The 21017-nt window shown below is 46.9% G+C and overlaps 2 protein-coding genes across 3 annotated transcripts in view; both read left to right on the top strand.

Annotated features, from left to right (window-relative positions):
* C12H2orf76 (chromosome 12 C2orf76 homolog) overlaps positions 1-21017 on the top strand; it is a 447011-nt gene that overhangs the window by 260322 nt on the left and 165672 nt on the right. The gene's annotated exons all lie outside the window — the stretch shown is intronic.
* SCTR (secretin receptor) overlaps positions 1-21017 on the top strand; it is an 82198-nt gene that overhangs the window by 53130 nt on the left and 8051 nt on the right. For both annotated transcript variants that reach the window (XM_050752713.1, XM_050752712.1), the window contains exons 5-9: positions 4293-4390; positions 5938-6070; positions 8125-8278; positions 16768-16828; positions 18031-18100. In XM_050752713.1, coding sequence (XP_050608670.1) covers positions 4293-4390; positions 5938-6070; positions 8125-8278; positions 16768-16828; positions 18031-18100 — 516 coding nt within the window. The remainder of the gene's footprint in view (positions 1-4292; positions 4391-5937; positions 6071-8124; positions 8279-16767; positions 16829-18030; positions 18101-21017) is intronic.

Raw genomic sequence — 21017 nt, 5'->3', positions numbered from 1 at the left:
AAACCCCGTCTCTACTTAAAAAATACAAAAATAAATAAATAAATTTAAAAAAACCTAGCCGGGCGAGGTGGTGGGTGTCTGTAGTCCCAGCTACTCGGGAGGCTGAGGCAGGAGAATGGCGTAAACCCGGGAGGTGGAGCTTGCAGTGAACTGAGATCCGGCCACTGCACTCCAGCCTGGGCGACAGAGCCAGACTCTGTCTCAAAAAAAAAAAAAAAGAAAAAAAGAAAATTTTCAGTCACCCCGAGTCAAAAATCTACCTCCTTTCTGGAAACTTCCCCCAACTGGAGCTCACACATGAGGGCCGGCCGGCCCTTCTTCTACATGTCATTCAGTCTAACACTTTTCTCCTCTAAGTGTGTATTTTTCCCCTCCAGGTGTCATGGACCCAGTTTTTTCTTGTACTCTTCAGATGACACAATCACCCTCCTCCAGAAATACTTCAGTTTATTAATGTGACTCTTAAAATAACATGCCCAGCCTCTCCAAACCTTCCCATGTGGCCAGCTGCCCACAGCACTCCATCAGTGTAACTGAGAATAGAGCTAATTTTTGAGCTATTTCATGCCTCAGAATTCATACCATCTCAAACTGCTGACTCATTTTGAAGGAGGATGGTGGGGTGGGGACAAATTAAAATGACCATATACTGAGTGTTTCCTACATGCCAAGGCATTGTCTAGGTACTCTATCTGACACCGTATTTGTTCTTCCAACAAGTCTGCAAGGTAGATACTATTATTCCCATTTTGCAGATGAGGAATATGAAGCTCAAAGGAGTTAAATAATTTTCTCAAGGTCACACAGCTGGTGAGTCACAGTCCAGGTTTGGAACCCTTGTCTCCTGGCTCTGAAGCCTGTGTTCTTTCTCTACAGTACACTGCGTGACACCATGGAGCTTGGGCCTTTCTAACCTCAAGGTTATCTTCCCATGAAGACTGTCAGCCAGGTTTCCCCTATTTTATTCTTGTGCCTTCTTAAAACATTAATTACCCTTTTCTTTTGGTTATAAATAGCCCTTATCTACTGTAGAAAAAGTAGAAGTATAGAAAAATCATAAAAGAAAATAACAAGTCTATTTGCAAGCCTATAATACAAAGTTAACCACTGTTAACATCGACCATATCTCTTTACAATCTGGTTTCTCTGTACGTATGAGATTGAAACACATGGAATGGCTGATATTCAATTTTTTTACTTTCTTTATTTTTTGTGTTGATATTCAATCATTTTTGATCTACAAAAAAGGTAATTTCATATAGTTCTTTTTAAAATGTATTTTTTTTTTTTTTTTGAGATGGAGTCTCGCTCTGTCGCCCAGGCTGGAGTGCAGTGGCCAGATCTCAGCTCACTGCAAGCTCCGCCTCCCGGATTTATGCCATTCTCCTGCCTCAGCCTCCCGAGTAGCTGGGATTACAGGCACCCGCCACCTCGCCCGGCTAGTTTTTTTGTATTTTTTTAGTAGAGACGGGGTTTCACCGTGTTAGCCAGGATGGTCTCGATCTCCTGACCTCGTGATCTGCCCATCTCGGCCTCCCAAAGTGCTGGGATTACAGGCTTAAGCCACCGCGCCTGGCCTAAAATGTTTTTTTTTTTTTTAATTGTCAGCAGAATCCATTTTCATATAATTCAACCTAATATGTTTTTACATACAGCTGGAATCACATTGCACGTGTAAAGTTTGAATTCTGCCTTTTCATGTAATAATGTATCAGCATGTCCTGACTTATTTTAAACTCTTGGTAAACAACATTTTATTAGTGGTCTAGCGTGAAAGTCATTTGTATTTAAAATAATGGATTTAACTATTCTACTGTTGGACATTTGGGTTTTTTAAATCACTAATACTTTTGTGATAAACGTCTTCATGTATAAATACACTTTTAAATTTCTGATTATTTCTTAGAATCAATTCCTGGAGGAAGAAGGGAGGTCAAAGGGTCATATTTCAAAGGTTCTTGATACATATTTCTATATTATCTTCCAGAAAGATCGAACCAGTTTTTAGTCCCACTATACCCTCACCTGCAGAGAAAATTATTACTTTTAATATTTGTTAGTTTGGTTGGTAAACATTGTTCTTTTAATTTTTATTCCCTTGATTCTTTTTGATACCACTTTATTTTTTGAACCTAAATGCAGATCTTTTAATTTTTTTTTTTTTTTTTTTTTTTTTTTTGAGACGGAGTCTCACGCTGTTGCCCAGGCTGGAGTGCAGTGGCGCGATCTCGGCTCACTGCAAGCTCCGCCTCCCGGGTTCCCGCCATTCTCCTGCCTCAGCCTCCTGAGTAGCTGGGACTACAGGCGCCCGCCACCGCGCCCGGCTAATTTTTTTGTATTTTTAGTAGAGACGGGGTTTCACTGTGGTCTCGATCTCCTGACCTTGTGATCCGCCCGCCTCGGCCTCCCAAAGTGCTGGGATTACAGGTTTGAGCCACCGCGCCCGGCCATGCAGATCTTTTAATTTTTTTTTTTTTTTTTTTGCAACAGAGTCTCACTTTGTCGCCCAGGCTGTAGCACAGTGGTGCAATGTCAGCTCACGGCAACCCCCGCTTCCTGGGTTCGAGCAAACCTCCTGCCTCAGCCTCCCAAGTAGCTGGGATTACAGGTGCACACCACCATGCCTGGATAATTTTTGTATTTTTGGTAGAGACAGGGTTTCTCCATTTTGTCCAGGCTGGTCTCGAACTCTAACCTCAAGTGATCCACCCACTCTGGCCTCCTAAAGTGCTGGGATTACAGGTGTGAGCCACCACGCCTGGTCAGATCTTTTAATTTTCTGACCAATATTCCACTTAGATCATTTTGACTCAAAGATGAGCCAATAGTGTGAAATGGCTGCTGGATAAGTGAATGCCTGCTTGGCTGCATAGGCGCGCAATGTATAGATCAGGGGAGATGGGAGGTGATGGACCCCTTCTACCTCTTCCTGGTCAGAGAATGCTTCTGGAGCTTTTCAGCTATGTGGTTCTGGGGGTCTTATTGAAGAAGAACATTAACAAACTGGAGCATATTAATTTAACTAATGGTTGAAGGATTGTGGAAAGAGGTTGAAGACACAGGGAATATTTTTGTATGCATGTATGTATGTATGTATGTATGTATTTATTTACTTGAGATAGAGTCTTACTCTGTCACCCAGGCTGGAGTGCAGTGGCTGGATCACAGCTCACTGCAGCCTTGACCTCCCGGGCTGGAGTGATCCTCCTACTTCAGCCTCTGAGTGGCTGTGACCACATGTGTGCACTACTATGCCTGGCTATTTAAATTTTTTTGTAGAGACAGTGTTTCACAGTGTGGCCCAGGCTGGTCTTGAACTCCTGAGCTCAAGCAATCCTTCCTCCTTAGACTCCCAAAGTGCTGGGATTACAGGTATGAGCCACCGCACCTGACCTGACACAGGGAGTATTTGACATAGAGAAAATGAACGAGTATTTGACATAGAGAAAGTGAACGAGAAACAGATAGGCAGAACAGCTGTGTTAAAAAATGGCAGGCCTCCCTGTATGACCTTTGTAACTTTTCTCTATAAAACCGGCCTTATATAAAAGACAAATCCAGTTTAAGTGGCTCCAGAAGACACAAAATGGACCAATAGGTGGTGCAAGTAATTTATTTATTATTTATTTTTATTTTTATTTTTTTTGAGACAGAGTCTCGCTCTGTCGCCCAGGCTAGAGTGCAGTGGCCGGATCTCAGCTCACTGCAAGCTCCGCCTCCCGGGTTCACGCCATTCTCCTGCCTCAGCCTCCTGAGTAGCTGGGACTACAGGAGCCAGCCACCTCGCCCGGCTAGCTTTTTGTATGTTTTAGTAGAGACGGGGTTTCACCGTGTTCGCCAGGATGGTCTCGATCTCCTGACCTCGTGATCCGCCCGTCTCAGCCTCCCAAAGTGCTGGGATTACAGGTTTGAGCCACCGTGCCCGGCCAATTTATTTTAACTTCACATAAACAAAATCTAATATTGTGTGCTGTTTTACACCAAATAACTTTCTCAAAGGGCAGTGAGCACTTTGTCTCTAGAGGTATTCAAGCAAAGGCTTGAATTCAGAGAGTTGGTAAGGGGCCCTATACATAAGGTGGAAGTTTGAATTGGCAGCAGATGATCCCTAAGGGCTTTTCCAGTGCCAAGATGTTACGGTGTTATGAGTCTGTGTATTGGCGTCCTGGGGGTATGGACAGAATAGCAGCGTTGGTGGGGTTCAAGCTGCCTGAAGCGGGTGCAGTGAGGCACAGAAGGGCAGAGCTAGCCAGGAGAGGGCCGGCGGGGCTGACACGTGCCTCTCTCTGCAGCACTCCTACCTGCTGAAGCTGAAAGTCATGTACACCGTGGGCTACAGCTCCTCCCTGGTCATGCTCCTGGTCGCCCTTGGCATCCTCTGTGCTTTCCGGTGAGAACACATTGCCAGCTCTCCATACCCCAGCCCTCCCCAGGCACAGACTTTGGGTCTCAGCCACCCAGGACAGAAAGAGGAAGGTCTGAGTAAACTACCTTGTCACCTCTTGATCTAAAGCTGACCTATGGCAAAACATCGATGTTCCTGTCACCTCATTGATCGCTTTATTTGTTCAACATTTACTAAGCACTACTGAGAATTTATGGCTGGTCGCTTTATATGTATTATTCTAATTTTCACACAATGCTATGGGATAGATAACAGGAACCCCATTTTACAGGAGTACTAGCGAGATTCTGTTGCAAGAGACAGAAATCCACCTCGAAACAGCGTAAGAAAAACAAAGGCGACCTGACCCACATAAGTGGCAAGTTCAGAGGCATCTGCTGTAGGCATGGCTGGATCTAGGTGTTCAGCGGCATCAGCAGCACTAGGTCTGTCTCCCTCCATTCCTCTGCTCTAGGTTGGCCTCATCCTCTGGCAGTCTTTCTGCAGAAGTGGCAGAGACAACCACCAGTAGTTACTGGCATTCATACCACTAGCTCAGCAACACCAGGGCCAACCAGAGCCTCTTCCCTCTTGGTTCCAGTAGAAGTCCTCCGAGTTCTCATAGGCCAGACTTAGGTCACATGCTCAATTCTGAGCCAATCACTATGGACAGCGGTGGAGCACTCTGATTGGTCAAGTCTGTCATGAGGGGTGAGAAGGGTGGAGCCTTTCCAATCCGGAGTGGAATGGGTTTCCCAGAAGAAAGCCTGTTTCCGGTCCCAGAAGAAGCAGAACAAGTAACTGACTTCTGTCCCCTGCAGCAGAGGAGGACGCTGAAACTCTGGGAAGTGGAAAGGCTTGCTCAAGGTCACAGAGCTGCTAAGTGGCAGAGCCAAGGTCTGCTTTCTTCCCGCAGCCTGTGTTCTTTCTGTGCCCCCAGCCCTCTCCCGTTCTGGTTGCCATCCTCACCCCTCCCGCAAAACAATTCTGGGAGCTGGAGATGGTGGTAGTTCAGGGCAGAATACAATGTTGCCCCTAGAGCCCCAGCTTTGTATTTATTCATTTAGAGACAAGGTCTTGCTCTGCTGCAGGGGCTGGAGTGCAGTGGCAATGATAGCTCACTGCAGCCTCGAACTCCTGGGCTCAAGCGATCCTCCTACCTCGGCCTCTTGTACAAGGAATACAGGCAGGCACTACCATGTCCAGCTAATTTAAAAAAAAAATTTTTTTTTTGTAGATACAGAGGTCTCAATATGTTGAACTCATGGCCTCAAGTGATCTTCCTGCCTTGGCCTCTCTAAGTACTGGGATTACAGGTGTGAGCCACACTGTGGCTGGCCTTTTTTTTTTTTTCACTACAGCATGTAGCAAATTAGACTGGCCATCTGGGGACCCTCGTCCTCATTCAGGTTATGCTCACAGAATGTGTTACCCAGAAAGAGCTGAAGTCTAGGGCCTCAGTTTCCCCAGTGCACTAGAGGCAGGTGGGCCTGGCTGAGTCCCAGCCCCTCAGCGGACTCTGGCCTCTATGGCCCTACATTCTCTCCCTGCAGGAGGCTCCACTGCACCCGCAACTACATCCACATGCACCTGTTCGTGTCCTTCATCCTTCGCGCCCTGTCCAACTTCATCAAGGACGCTGTGCTTTTCTCCTCAGATGATATCGCCTACTGCGATGCCCACAGGGTAATATGCCTGGGTGCCCCGGGGTGTCGCCAGGCCTGCCTACCTTCCCCAGCCTAACTTTGGAGAGGGAAGTAGCCTAGTTATCCTTCCTCCAAGCCCCTGCTGAGGCTGCACTTAATACCAAGGATGAAGTGGCCAGTGCTGACGCTGGGCCAGGAGGTTCAGGGAGATTCCACAGCCACATGTGCACAATCTGGGTCACGTAGGAGAGAAGCTTGTGGGGGTTGCCGTAAACTCCCAGTGTCCAGGAGTGAACTAGCCACTCTAGGAATTAGATATAGAGGGAGATGCCTCTTTTCCCTACTTCTGCCAGTTCCTAGCTGAAGAAAGATGACCCGGTCTGTAGAGGGTGGGGGTTGGTCATAAAAAGAAAAGAGTGAGCACGGGCCAGTATGTCTGTATAAACGCGTTTGCGATAAAACAGTTGTGTTTTCTTAAATCTAACCCCCTTTCTCCTTCCAAATGCCCAGATGACTCAATTCATTGCAATCACCCTGTGTGTCAATTGGGATTCCCTTTGCTGCAAATAACAGAAAACTATATATTGGAGTCTTAAACAAATGGGAACTGTTTCCTACAGAAACAGTCCACAGATGAGGTGGCGCAATGGCTGTGCGATGCCATGAGGGACACAGTCTTTTTCCCTGCTTCTGCACTGCCATCCTTAGAGTAGGCCTTTGATGTCATGCTTTACGTGGTAAAAGGTTAAACATTTTTTTTTCTTTTGGGCAGCTTTGCCTTTCTATTGAGAAGAGGTACCCTCCCCAGAAACTCCTACCTGCATCTCATTGGCTAGAGTTGAGTCATGTAACCACACTTAATTGCAAAGGAAGCAGGGTGATTGAGTTTTTTACTGTCACAGTCTCTATTGTAGAGGCGAGCAAGGGAGAAAACAGATTGGAAATTGAGATTAGTTCAGCCAGCCTGCCTGCCATTTCCTACCACTCACCTGTTTGTATTGTTCATAGTTGTGTGTGTGTGTGTGTGTGTGTGTGTTTTCTGACTCAGACTGAGAGGTTCTTCAAGTAGGATCCATGTCTCTCAAGGAGGTCTCCAGGATGAAACAAGAGTACTTGCTGGGAGTCAGGAGCCTTAAATCCTAGCCACGCTTCATTCCTGACCAGCAGTGGACAAGGCCAGCAACGCCCCAGCAGGGAACCTTCTCAAGTTTTACTAAACATCAGACTCACAAGTCAACAATGGGCCTTGCCTGGAGTCAGAGCCTCTGGGAAGGCCATAAGGCAGGAACCACCACTGTCTCACAGGCAGCACTGGGTGCTCCTCCTTCTCGGGCTTGTCTTTGCGGCAGCCCTAGGGCTATCCCAGGAGCTGTCCCATCCTCAGGGGACAGCTCAATGCAAAGAAAAGGACAAAGGCCCTACCACGGCAAAGGTACAGGAGCTGTGCTGGTGTAGAAGCCTGGTGCCCCACAATTCTATCAGCATAACTTCCAGGGATCCCTGCAGGGGACATGCCTGTTAAAAGAGTCAGTCACTGCGTCGGGGAAGTCCAACTCTATGACATTCCCATCAGATATGTGGAGAGTGCAATGTACCAGCCAGGGCCATTTTTGCCATAATCAGTGGTGCCTCCTAACAGAGTTGGCACATCCCATCATTATGTGTTTGCAAGGGAACTGAGCTTAGAAAACATTTTTTTTAACCCTTTGCTCAGAAATCTCTTCCCTTTCTAGGCCTTGGTTTCCTCATCTGAAAAAATGAGGGGATTGGGCAGTATCCGGCACAGTTTTGTGGTTGAAGGACTGTCTCCTCATCTAGCCTGGCAGCCAGTGCTAGCATTTGAACCTAGTTCCTGCTCCTGTGATGGCTCATTGGCCAGCTTGACTGAACCCACCAGGTCTGTGGACTCCCACTCTCTAGAGAATGCTGCAGGCCTGATGGAGGAAGGCCACAGAAGATGGCCTTGAACCCCAGAGGCCTGTTCTTGTGGCCTGGCTCCTGCCCCTACAACACCCTCTTGCTCTCTTTGGGGCCACTCACCAGAGGGAGCCCCACTGCCACCCGGCCTGGGCTCAGCTGCCTCTCTCTGTCCAGGCGGGCTGCAAGCTGGTCATGGTGCTGTTCCAGTACTGCATCATGGCCAACTACTCCTGGCTGCTGGTGGAAGGCCTCTACCTTCACACACTCCTCGCCATCTCCTTCTTCTCCGAAAGAAAGTACCTCCAGGGATTTGTGGCACTCGGATGGGGTATGTTTCTCCCTGGGTCTGGTACTTGCTTGGTATGTGGGAAGGGGCGCTGAGTCGAGAGTCAGAGGGTTTGGCTACTAGTTCCAGCTCCACAATTAACTAACTTGTGAAACTTTTTTTTTTTTTTTTTTTTTTTTTTTTTGAGTTGGAGTTTCGCTCTTGTTGCCCATGCTGAAGTGCAATGGTGTGATCTCGGCTTCATCTCCCGGGTTCAAGTGATTCTCCTACCTCAGCTTCCCAAGTAGCTGGGATTACAGGCATGTGCCACCACACCCAGCTAATTTTGTATTTTTAATTGAGATAGGGTTTCACCATGTTGGTCAGGCTAGTCTTGAACTCCTGACCTCAGGTGATCCACCTGCCTCGGCCTCCCAAAGTGCTGGGATTACAGGCGTGAGCCACCGCGTGCAGCTAACTTGTGTAATCTTAGAGAATCTCCTTGATGTTTAACCCTCTGGTCTCAGTTTACTTATCTGTCAAGTGGGAAATCATAGCTCAAATTTAGCCCCAGTTTCTGGCATCTAGATCTTTTTACAGTTCGTTCCTACCCAATACTCGTTGCCTCATCTGCCTTCAGACGGTCCATTCCTACATCCTCTTTCTTGCTTCCTTTCTGTATTAGGATGCTTTTGACTGCTGGCATCAGAAAATCTGTCAAGCTTTAAACATAAACGAAATCAATTGGCTCATATAACTGAAAAGTCCAGGGATCACCAACTTCAGGAGAGGCCGAATCCAGCAGCTTAACACTGTTTCTTTCTGTCTCTACTTTGCCTTCTGTAACATCGGCTTTATAGTTAGGCTGCTGTTTCTAGTGGAATGGCCAGCAGCTTCTGGGCTAGAGACTTCCTTGAACCAAACTCCAGTGAGAGAAAGAAGAGACTCTGTCCAGCATTCACAGCAAATATTCTAAGGCGCACTCTGGTTGGACTGCTTAAATCTTATAGACACCCTTGAACTAGTCACAGAGGCCTGAGAGAATGAAATATGTTGATTGGCCTAAGCTACTGAAACCACGTGACTTCCCGAAGGAAACTCAGGATTCATCGTCTAGGAAAGAGGGGAAATGAGAGCGAGACAGCCAAGTGCAGGCCCCCATTCCATCTCTCTCCCTTTTCCTTTCCCGTCAATGAAGACGATAAACAACTTCCATTTTGAGGGCACTTGCTGTGTGCCAGGCCTTGGATTCAGCACTTTACATGTATCATTTAATCATCGCAGCGATCTCCAGGGGCCTCTCAGAGACCTCAGCTCAGAGACATAACATAACATACTCGCCTCACACAGTAAACAAAGACAGACCTCAGGATTCAAGCCAACACTTGTCTGTTTCCAAAGCCCTGTAACTTTTACCCTGCCATTAACATCCATCTATCTATCCATCCATCCATCTGTCCATCCATCCATCCATCCACCCACCCATCCACCCATGCACACATCCACCCACCCTTCCATCCATTCCTGTATCCATTCATCCATTAGTTGTTCATTTGATAAACGTGAAAGTTACCCTAAGGAGTTCTAGACAGAGAGCCAGGTTCCTGTGAGTGACTCAGAGGCTTATAGAGATAGTCATGTACACCCGGCATTAGCTTCTTTTGGTTTCGTCCTAGTGCCTTTAAGAAGTGTCCCTGCCAGGAGTGCCTTCTGCTGCCTTTGCTGCTGGTCTAAATCCTTATTTGCAAGGGCCCTGTCTCCCCATCAGGGAAGCTGCCTGAGCTGGCAGAGCTTGCTGAGCCCTCCTGCTTCTGAACCTTGGCAGCCCAATTAGCACCTGACCCTTGGCCAGCGGGAGGTTGCCGGGTTATGCCAGTGTCTCCAGAGGTCAGCAATCCCAGAGAGCCTGGGGACCAGGGACTTGCCTTATGCAGCTGACTCTGCCAAAAAAAAAGCACCCAACTCGCTGAGCCCAACTCACTAAGCTTTAAGTCCCAGATATGCCAGGATTCCGCTGTATGAACATGGACAGTTTCCCCATCTATAATACCAGGATCGTAATTTATTCTACATTCTTTGAGCACTCCCTGTGTTCAGAGATTATTACAAAGCTGCATTGTGATAACATCTCTGTCACAGGATTTTAAGATGTTTGAATGAAATAACAAGAACCTTCCTTTCTTCTTCAAATCTTTATGGAGCATCTACTATACGCCAGCCCTGCGCTGGGTGCTGAGAGTTGAGTAACATATAAAACAGCAGTGGTTCTCTTGCTCCTGTCCTGTTTGCCTGCGAGACACCAAAGGGGTCCCTGGAAGGCCTGAAGCCCCTCTATCTGTGAGAAGCTTTTTTCATGCGAAGGTAACGACCCCTGCTTGAAATTATACTGACTTCCCCAAAGATAGGTTGTTTAAATGGGTACACGCCTACTGTAAAACCTTGCAAAAAAAAATTTTTTTAAGTAGAAAAAAAAAATTACCCTAGTCCCACAGATTGAACTTTTTCTGAGATTTCCTCCCAACCTTTTTTTCTACTTGCAGTTTTTCCTCACATAGCTGTGGTCATTCTCTATGAAGAATTTTGAATTTCGCTTCTTCCCATTAACACATAAGCATGTTCTATATTATTTCAACTCTTTCATAAACATTTTAAACTACCATATAGATGGATAGATGTAATATAGATGCATTTAACCACATACCAACCGTTTGGACATTTAGGTTGTCCCACTATTATAAATAGCACAGTGATGAATACCTTTATGGGCAAAGCGTTTTCTGTATGTAAGACAGAATCCCAGGATATGGATTCCTGAGTGGAAAGGAGTGAGCACGTTTAAGGTTTTTAATACTTACGCAAAGCTTTGACTTTTTCAGAGTGGCTGAGGTCTGACTCTGTGCCCAGAAAAGAGTGATAGTGCAGGCTTTATAGATGAGCCAGGGCCGGGTGCGGTGGCTTACGCCTGTAATCCCAGCACTTTGGGAGGCCGAGACGGGTGGATCACGAGGTCAGGAGATCGAGACCATTCTGGCTAACACGGTGAAACCCTGTCTCTACTAAAAAAAAAAAAAAAAAAAAAAAAAAAAACTAGCTGGGCGAGGTGGCGGGTGCCTGTACTCCGGAGGCTGAGGCAGGAGAATGGCATGAACCCAGGAGGCGGAGCTTGCAGTGAGCCGAAATCCGGCCACTGCACTCCAGCCTGGGCGACAGAGCGAGACTCCGTCTCAAAAAAAAAAAAAAAAAAAAAAATTGGTGAGCCAGGCTGCCACTCAGTGACTGAGAGCATGGGTGAGGGTCTGCCAAACCCAGCTTGCTGCACTCGCTGCCCAGAGACTCTGAAGCAGTGGGTCTGGGGTGGCCAGAGACTGCATTTCTGACATTTTCCCAGGTGATGCTCATGCTGCTGGTCCGGGGGCCACACTGAGCCATCGACTTAAAGCATTACAAATTTTCCAAACATTCCCACCAACTTGGCACTAAGGATGGAAGATAATGAAGAAGTGCCTCTCAAAACCCATGTTCTTTGCCCAAAGCACCAAGAATTGAGGCAAGATTTTTTTTTTTTTTTTTTGTAAGATAGGGTCTTTCTTTGTCACCCAGGCTGGAGTGCAACTGCTCAATCATGGCTCACTGCAGCCTCAACCTCCTGGGCTCAAGTGATCCTTCTGCCTCAGCCTTCTGAGTAGCTGTGACTACACGTATGCACCACCGTACCTAGCTAATTTTTATTTACCTATTTTTATTTTTTGTAGAGACAGTGTCTCACTATGTTGCCCAGGCTGGTCTTGAACACCTGGCCTCAAGTGATCTTCCCGCCTCAGCCTCCCACAGTGCTAGGATTACAGGCATGAGCCACCACACCCAGCCCAAGGCATTTGTTTAATTGTTATTTTTATCAAAGTCACTCATGTAATTGGTTTAAATAATTAAACAAAAGACTACAAGGTTTATAATAAACAAAAGCTATCTCCTGCCTTCACTTTTTATTCCCGAGCTCAGCCTCCAGAGTTAATGCCCTTTCACCCTTTTAACTTGTTCCTCCTAAGATTGACTCTCGTGTTTCTAAACAATACACTACTATTTCTTGATTTGTCTGTTTGAAGCATTAGTTATTGACTCCTTATGGTGGAAGATAAGAATATAAAATTATTTTTTCTTTTCTGAGAGACTCTCACTCTCTTGCCCAAGCTGGAGTGCAGTGGTGCAATCATACATAGCCCACTACAACCTCAAGCTCCTGGGCTCAAGCGATCCTCCTGGCTCAGCCTCCCAAGTAGCTAGGACTACAGGTGCATGCCACCACATCTGGCTGATTTTTTACATTTATTATAGAGACAGGGTCTTGCCATGTCTCCCAGACTGGTCTTGAACTCCTGGGCTCAAATGATCCTCCTGCATCAGCTTCCCAAAGTGCTGGGATTGTAGTTGTAAGCCATTGCACCCAACCAATAATATAAAATTCTTAATCCTCTACCTCCATTCTTCCATTACAGTTTCTTATAATTTTTGGTTAAATCAGATTCAGTGTATACATTATCATATCTATGTAAATAGTGTTTACTACTGAGACAAGTGGTGTACAATAATTTTACTTTCAATCTTATTTAACTTTTTATTTTCCTGGAATCATTTTTCATTTGCTCTTTTTTAAATATATTGCTAGCATCAATTCTCTCAAATTCTCTGGACAACCTTCCAAAGCTATTTATTTTCCAAATCATCAGATGCAATAGGAAATCTATCAGTTCCTATTTATTTGTTTCCGCTATATTAGTTCCTAAGGCTATCTTAACAAATTGCCACAAACTTGGTGGCTTAAAACAACAGAAATTTACTGTCTCACAGTTCTGGAGGCCAGAAGTCTGAAATCAAAGGGTTGGCAGGGTTGGTTTCTTCTGGAGGTCCTGATAGAGAATCCGTCCCATATCTCTTTCCTACCTTCTGGTGGTGGCTGGCAATGCTTGGCATTCCTTGGCTTGTAGTTGCATCAGCCTCATTCCTGCTTATGTCTTTATATGGACTTCTTCCTCTGTGTCTTCTCTGTCTGTGTGTCTCTCATGGCCTTCTTATAAGGATGCCAGTCATATTGGAGTAGGGGCCCACCGTACTCCAGTATGACTTTATCCTAACCAATTACATCTGAAAATATTCTATTTCCAAGTAAGGTTATAGTCTGAGGTGCTGGGTTGACATGAATTTTAGGGAGACACTATTCAACCTGATATACTTGCCAGTGTTTTTTCTAGAGCTTTCTGCCTTCTTGCTTGACTTGGGCTGGCTGTTCTCCAGATTCACTCAGCTCCCTTAGCTTTCACCTTCTTCCACAAATCCTGTTTCCCTCCTTTCTCGTCTCCCTGTCTTTGGTTTACTCTCTAGTTGTGTTGGAGCACATCCTCCAGTATCTGTCTAACCAAGAGCACCTGGAAGGAATCTTTTTTAAATTGCACATCTGAAGATATCTTTGTTCAACCTTCACACATAATTCATCATTTTGCTGGACATAAAACAAGTTGAAGGCCAGGCATGGTGGCTCACACATGTAATCCCAGCAATTTGGGAAGCCGAGGTGGGCAGATCACTTGAGGTCAGAAGTTCGAGACCAGCATGGCCAACCTGGTGAAACCCTGTTGCTACTAAAAATACAAAAATTAGCCGGGCGTGATGGTGGATGCCTGTAATCTCAGCTATTCAAGAGGCTGAGACAGGAGAATAGCTTGAACCCTGGTAGCAGAGGTTGCAGAGAGCTGAGACCACTGCAATCCAGCCTGGGCAAAACAGTGAGACTTCATCTCAAAAAAAGAAAAGTTGAACAATCATTTTCCCCAGAATTTTGAGGGTCTTTTGTTTTGGCATCAGCATTATTGGGAGTGCCATGCCATTTTGCTTCCTGAACTTTTTACTCCTTTCTACATAAACTGCAGGATCTTCTCTCGGTGTGCTGAAATGTCACAGGGATGTGCTGTGATGCAAGTCTTTTTTCATCTCTTTTCCTGGCATACGGTGTCCCTTTCATCTGAAAATTCATGTCTTTCATTTCTTGAAAATGTTCTTACATTATCTATTTAATTGTTTCTTTCCTTCTGTTTTTTATCCTCTGTTTTCTGAAACTCCCTTTAGTCTAATGTTGTACATCCTGGAATAACCTCTAATGTTCGAATTTATTTTTCCTGCTTTTCATTCTGCTGTTGTTTTTTCTGCTGAGAGATTCCTAGTCTTTATCTTCCAACCCATCTATTGCATGTTGAGTTGTGGTTATCATATGTTCCATTCCTAAGCCCCCTTTCTTGTTTTCCGAGCACTCCCTGTTGACAGCATCCTGTTTGTGTCTTGTAGATGCGACCTTTTATCTCTCCATTTATCTCTCCTACGGAGTTCCTTAGAATTGTTTTGTTCAAGTTCCTTCTGCTTCCTGTATGGTCTGTTTCCTCTGAGTTCCTTTTCTCTGATTGTTTTGGTCTTTGTCTTTTATGTAATAAGATGTTGGTGACCTTGGCTGTCTGTTCCTATTTAAGGATGAATCACTTCAGAGCCGGCTAATGGCTGTCAGGGGTGTGGGGCTTGTCTCTCAAGGGACACTGGGCTGGAAGTGTTGGAGGGTCCCCCCATGGCTATCTATAGGCCTTTTGTCTGGGGCTGTTCAGTTCCTCTAGAGAATCCTTTCATCTCCAGCCTGCAGTGGCAGGGAGGCGGGCAGAGGGTAGAGGGTTGGGGTAGGCGTAGATGCCTGTTCAGTAGAGGCCTGAAAACTGAGCGGCCCCGGACCTGAGGCTTTTACCATTCAGCTTGAGCATGTCCGTTAGAAATAGAATCTGATTTAAGTATTTCTGCTTAAAAAAAAAAAAAAAAAACAGAATCTGAGCCATACATCTAGCTTAAAATTTTCTGGTAGCCACAATCAACACAGTAAAATGAAACAGGCGGTATTTGTGTCAATAATCTATTCTGCTTAACCCAATGCAACCAAAATAGTATCATTTCAATGTATAATCAATATAAAAATTGGTAATGACATATTTTACTTTTTTTTTTTTTTTTTTAATTGAGACGGAGTTTCTCTCTCGTCACCCAGGCTGGAGTGCAGTGGTGCAATCTCGATTCACTGCAATCTCTGCCTCCGGGGTTCAAGCGATTCTCCCACCTCAGCCTCCCGAGTAGCTGGGATTACAGGCATGAGCCACCACGCCTGGCTAATTTTTGTCTTTTATTTTAATAGAGACGGGGTTTCACCCAGTTGGCCAGGCTGGTCTCTAACTCCTGACCTCAGGTGATCTGCCCCTCCTCGGCCTCCCAAAGTGCTGAGATTACAGGCATGAACCACTGCGTCTGGCCATATTTTACATTATTTTATTTGTACTAAGTCTTCAAAATCTGGTATCTATCTTGCACTTAGTGCACAACTCAGTAGGGACCAGCCGCATACCAGGTGCTCAAGTGCCACCTTGAGTGCTGGTGTAGACCATCACTCCATTCCTGCTCGGCTGAGCACCCCCTCCAGCCCTCTGCTGGGCTGCAGCCCTGTTCTCCTTGGCTCAGTTTTTGCAGAGAATAAACTCTATTGGAAGTTAACTATTCAGTCTCGTGAGGGTAGTGCTGGTCGCCTGGGGTGCTTATCTGTTTCTTATCCAGACTTCAAACCATTCTATTGCCCCAGCCCCACCCTGCCACCTGCCTCCTGGGTACCGAGTGCCCTGGCCCTAGAGCATCCTTGGGTACTTCTCTAGCAGCATTGCCCCAGACAACACTTCTGTTTCAGCTTCCTCTGCTCAGGACATCAGCTGCCACTCCTCTGCCAACCTTCTGTGTGCCTGAGCCTGTTGCCATCTCTCCTCTACTCTGCCCTTCCTTCTCAGTCTTTGTCCTTATAGGCTTTTACCGTTTCTATTTCTTTATTATCATTTTAGAGGGGCTACAGGGCAAGTAGGGATAAATGTATAAGTTCAGTTTGCCATGTTTAACTAGAAGTCAGGAAATGCTGTATTTTCTCTTCTAAATTCTTGTGGACTTGATCTCATCTCTAGTCCGAAATATATTTTTGTTTAAACATGACAATGATGACTTACCTTAGCTGTTAAATGGCCAAGCTTTTTACAAGCCAATATTTGAATAAAATCAACGTTTCTTTCATGAGCTGCGTCTACCCCTTCTCCGCTTCCTCCTCCCCGCTGCACATGGCCAGGCAGATCGCAGTATGAGAAGGGGGATCTACCAGCTGCCTCCATGAGTCCACGAGCCTGCCCAGGAGTCCCAGCCCCTCTATACTTTGCAGTGGTCCTCTGGAGTCTGGCCCGGGTTACCAGGAGACCCCTAACACCAAGTGACCTTTGGGATCCTTTTGATTCTGCCGTAATCCCCAGGGCATGCCCGGCACCCTTGAGGCACACGGCGCCACATTTATACAAGATGGCACAAGATGGCAGAGGGGTTTCTGTGGAAACCAAATCTTGGCACCTGCTCAGTAGCTGGGCCGGGGTAACCGATTGTCCTGTTCTCATATGTGTGTTGAAAATTGAGTCCTGTCTCCTCTGCCCCTCCCTTTTTTTTTTAATCCTCAGGTTCTCCAGCCATTTTTGTTGCTTTGTGGGCTATTGCCAGACACCTTCTGGAGGACGTTGGGTAAGCTAATGGAAGGAGGATAACAAGAACGTCTCTGACGTCGTCCAGCTTTTCAAACAGCGTAGTTACTTCTTTGGAGCCATCTAGAAAAGGCCTTTTTCTCAAAATAGAAGCCACAGATGAGTTCCCTGGACTAATGCCCACTGCTTCCCAGGTGTGAGTTTCCAGGTGGGCTGAGCAGCCTTGGCCATGCCTGCACCATCCCGGCCGTCCTGTCTTCTTGCTGCCCATCCGCTCTGTGTGTGGGTCAGGTGCCAGACAAGAGCTATGGGGCTCCAGGCAGGTGTTGCTCCGTGGAGGAAGCTCAAGGAAGGGCCAGCCCAGCTTTTTCTTCCTCCTAGGATCTCCCTCCTGGATGCCTCTCCACCCCTGGGTGTTTAGGAGCCCTGCAGAGCCAGGCTCTAAAGAAGTCAGGCATTGAGGGTGGCAGTGAGCCCAGGGGATGCACCTGGGAGTAGGTACATGGGAAGCAAGCGTGAAAGCAGCTGGGGAAGAGGAGAGGCAGCAGGGCAGCGGTGAGGCAGCGGGGCAGCATGAGAGTTGATTTCTCAGGAGCATAATGACACAACCAGGCCAATAAGTGGATGAGGTCAAATGAGACATCCAAGTGTCTATAGTCCAAATTCAGCCCGAAATCATTGCTTCAAAGTAATTTTTGTATTGGGTGAACTCACTTTTTTTAAAGGTCTGGATTTTCAGTTCGTCTAGAAAAAAAATGGAGAGGTCCTTTAACATGTTCCATTTTTCCTCGTGGAAAAATGAGCTGGAGCAGAGCTGTGGCCGTCTGGGACAGGGTACATACTCCCCAGTTTGCTAAGTACTCTCCAGGCCTGTTGTCCCTGCATCCTGAGGTCACATGTCAGCCATCCATCACTTCCCTTACTGATGTCATTTTCCTGGCCTCTGTCGGTAGCTTAGTTTGCCACCGTGCTCGCTGGGGAATTCTGACAGTGAGCTAACTTTTGGATCTGGGAGTCTCCCGGCTCTCAGGTTCTCGCAGGGAGACAGGTGGCCATTCCCTCAGCCCCAGCAGTGCTCCTGGGTGGCAGGAGGGGCGGGGTTCTAATGGTACTGGGCACACCACTGCAGGGGCTCAGTGCCACAAACATGGGTCCTTCATACCAAGGGCCACCTCAGGGAACATGTCCTTGCTGGTCAGCCCAGCTCCCACTCGTAACCATGCCCAGCTGTCCCTCCCTTAGGTGCTGGGACATCAATGCCAACGCATCCATCTGGTGGATCATTCGTGGGCCTGTGATCCTCTCCATCCTGGTGAGTGGCCCTCCTCTCCCGAACTGGGGATCAGTGGGAGAGACAGAAATGGTGACCAGCCCACAGGGGCAGAGGGCGGAGGGACAGGGCTCCCTGTAGGTGCCAGGAGGGATAAACCACAGTGTTTGTGATGTTGGTAAGCAGCATGGGGTGTGGAAGCTCTGCCCCCTACAGAATGTCGGGGAGTGGGATGAGGGGTAGGCTGGAGGCAAGAGTCTGCGAACCTGGTTCTTTCCCACGAGCAGCAGCTCAAGTGTGGTGAGCAGAGCTCCTTGTTCTAAACGGGCTGGCTCCCATTGGCCTGAAATTCCACCTTCACTGGTTCAGACCTGTGGGCCTTGAGCATTTTTCTAGGGATTTGCTCGTTAACCTGGGATGAGTCGCTAAGCTGAGATCTGAACAGGGTGGGAGTGCAGATTGGGGAAGCTCAGTGGGGCCATGGTCTTGGGACTTTGCAAGGCTGCGAGTGGGTTCAGGCCTGCAGGGGGGGGGCCCAGGGAAGAGATGCTGGGTGGCCATCTTGGACAGGAGCTTGCGGGTGTCAATCCTGGTGCCCTTTCGAATCACCTGGGAGTTTTTTAAAAATACTGATAGCTAGTGATTCTATTTCTTTTTCTGGCAAGAGGCCTGGGTACTGGTCCCCAGGCGATTCTGCTGTGTACCAGGGTCGAGTCCTGTAGCCCAGCCCATGGGTATGGTTCAGCACGGGGACAGATGAGGGAAGGCACATGGCGACACATGGGAATCATCTCCTGGATGGAAGCAGTGCCTCGGCTGGAAATAACGACCACACGGACAGCTCAGGGATGCCCAAGGCTGCAGAACCAGTTGAAAGCAAATGCCCTGCCAGGCTTGCTGGCGTGGGGTAGGGGGAGAGGGCACAGGACAGGGCCCCTTCTCTTCCAGTAGCTGCCTGGGTAGCATCTTGGGATTGGTTGAGAGGAGGGGGCCATTCCATGACAACCTTCTTTTATAATTATATAATCTGAGCAAAAAATGCAAAATACAAAATGTTTGTTTTGGTTTTACTTTTTGAGACAAGGTCTCTGTTACCCAGGCTGGACTACAGTGGCGCAATCATGACTCGCTGCAACCTCCGCCTCCTGGGCTCAGGTGACCCTCCCACATCAGCCTCCAGAGTAGCTGGGACTACAGGCTCCCACCACCACACCCAGCTAATTTTTTGTAGAGATGAGCTTTCACTGTGTTGCCTAGGCTGGTCTTGAACTCCTGGACTCGAGTGATCTGCCTGCCTTAGCCTCCCAAAGTGCTGAGATTGCAGGCGTGAACCACTGTGCCGGGCACAGAATGTATTTTTTAAAAAGGAAAAAAATCATTCATCATTCTCCCAGCTACATATATGTTCTGACCATGTGTTTTTCTTCCTATCTTTTTCTTTGAGCAGACATACTTTTCTTTTTCAAAAGCCTTAATTAGGTTTTTGTTTGTTTGTTTTTCATTTAGCAATAGATGTGAGCTTTCCTGTTTCATGTGGAATTCCTTGAGAAACTGATTTGCCATGGCTTCATAATATTCATGCCGGATGCTGTTTCCTCATTTAGTTAAGCCAGCCCTGTTGTTATTCTGGGACTTGGACAGCCCAGTCCAGGACAACCCTGGATGAAGGACAGCCAGCTCCAGTGTCCGGGGCTGGTTTCAGAGGACTGTAGTTTATTCAGCAATTGAGGATGTTGGATGAGCACTCCTGATGCAAAGTATCTCCCTACCAACCTAGCATGGGGCCTGGAATTCCACTATTTCAAAATAGACTCATTCTTGGGACCTTAAAGATTTCTTTTCTTTTCTCTTCTTTCCTTCCTTCCTTCCTTCTTTCCTTCCTTCCTTGCTTCCTTCCTTCCTTCCTTTTCCTTCCTTCCTTCCTTCCTTTTCCTTCCTTCCTTCCTTCCTTCCTTCCTCCCTCTCTCCCTCCCTTTCTTCTCTTTCTTCCTTTCTTTCTTTTTTGCCTTCCAGTGCTCCCTATTAAATTAAATACAACTCTAAGGCAAACAAAATTAAACTAAATAGCCTCAATGAGCTGACAGCATGCATAGCCAGCTTACAACAAGTTGCAGAGAAGCAGGGTTCCCCGAAAAGCAGTGCTGGGCCAGGAGTCCTAGACGGCCACTAATCCTGTGTCTTTTGGCAAGTGTTCCCAGGCCCCAGGCTGCTTGTGTGAACAATGCGGGTGTGAGGCTGGGTGATTCCACTGATCCCTGTTTCTATAAAATGGAGCAGGTGGGTGAGGGAGGGAGAGATGCTACCACGTGGGCAACTTCCTAATGTTGTTGGCCCTGGGCACTGGGGTTGGGGGAGGGGACACCAAAATGAATAAAAAGACTGCGTTCCTGACCTTCAGGAACTGGCAGTTGAATTGGCAGATAAGTAGGCACATACATGTTTGACAGACACATGCATTTGAGCTTTTAAGATATTTTTATCTCCCGATCATAGTTGGTAAGAAAAAAAAAAGAGATTTTAAGTGCTCTTAAACAGTAATATTATCCCTAAATACAGTGAATCAGGAAAGGGAAGTAATCAAGGGTGGCTTCTTGAAGCTGGCGACTGACCTGCAAACTGGTCCTCACACCAGCAGCTTCATCATCACCTGGGAGCTTGTTAAAAATAATAATTCTTGGACCCCACGCCAGACTTACTGAACCATAGCCTATGGGGTTAGAGCCCAGCAATGGGTACCCTAAACTTTGAGAACCACTGCTGTAAAGTCAGTCAGCTTTGGCATTGTATTACCTGGGAGCTTGTTAGAATGCAGACTCTCAGGTCCACCCCAGACCTGCATTTTAACAGTATCCCCAGGGGCGTCCAATGCTGTGCAAGGGTGAGTGATCTGCCCTGCAACTGAGCAGACCTTAGAGCCCCTGCAGCCCAGGGTAGGAGGGAGTCCTGCCTCCAGCCATGG

This window comes from Macaca thibetana, chromosome 12 (genome assembly GCF_024542745.1).
Source record: "Macaca thibetana thibetana isolate TM-01 chromosome 12, ASM2454274v1, whole genome shotgun sequence".
Taxonomy (NCBI): Eukaryota; Metazoa; Chordata; class Mammalia; order Primates; family Cercopithecidae; genus Macaca; species Macaca thibetana.
Note: the sequence above shows the minus strand (reverse complement) of the source record. Positions and strands in the feature narration are given on the sequence as shown.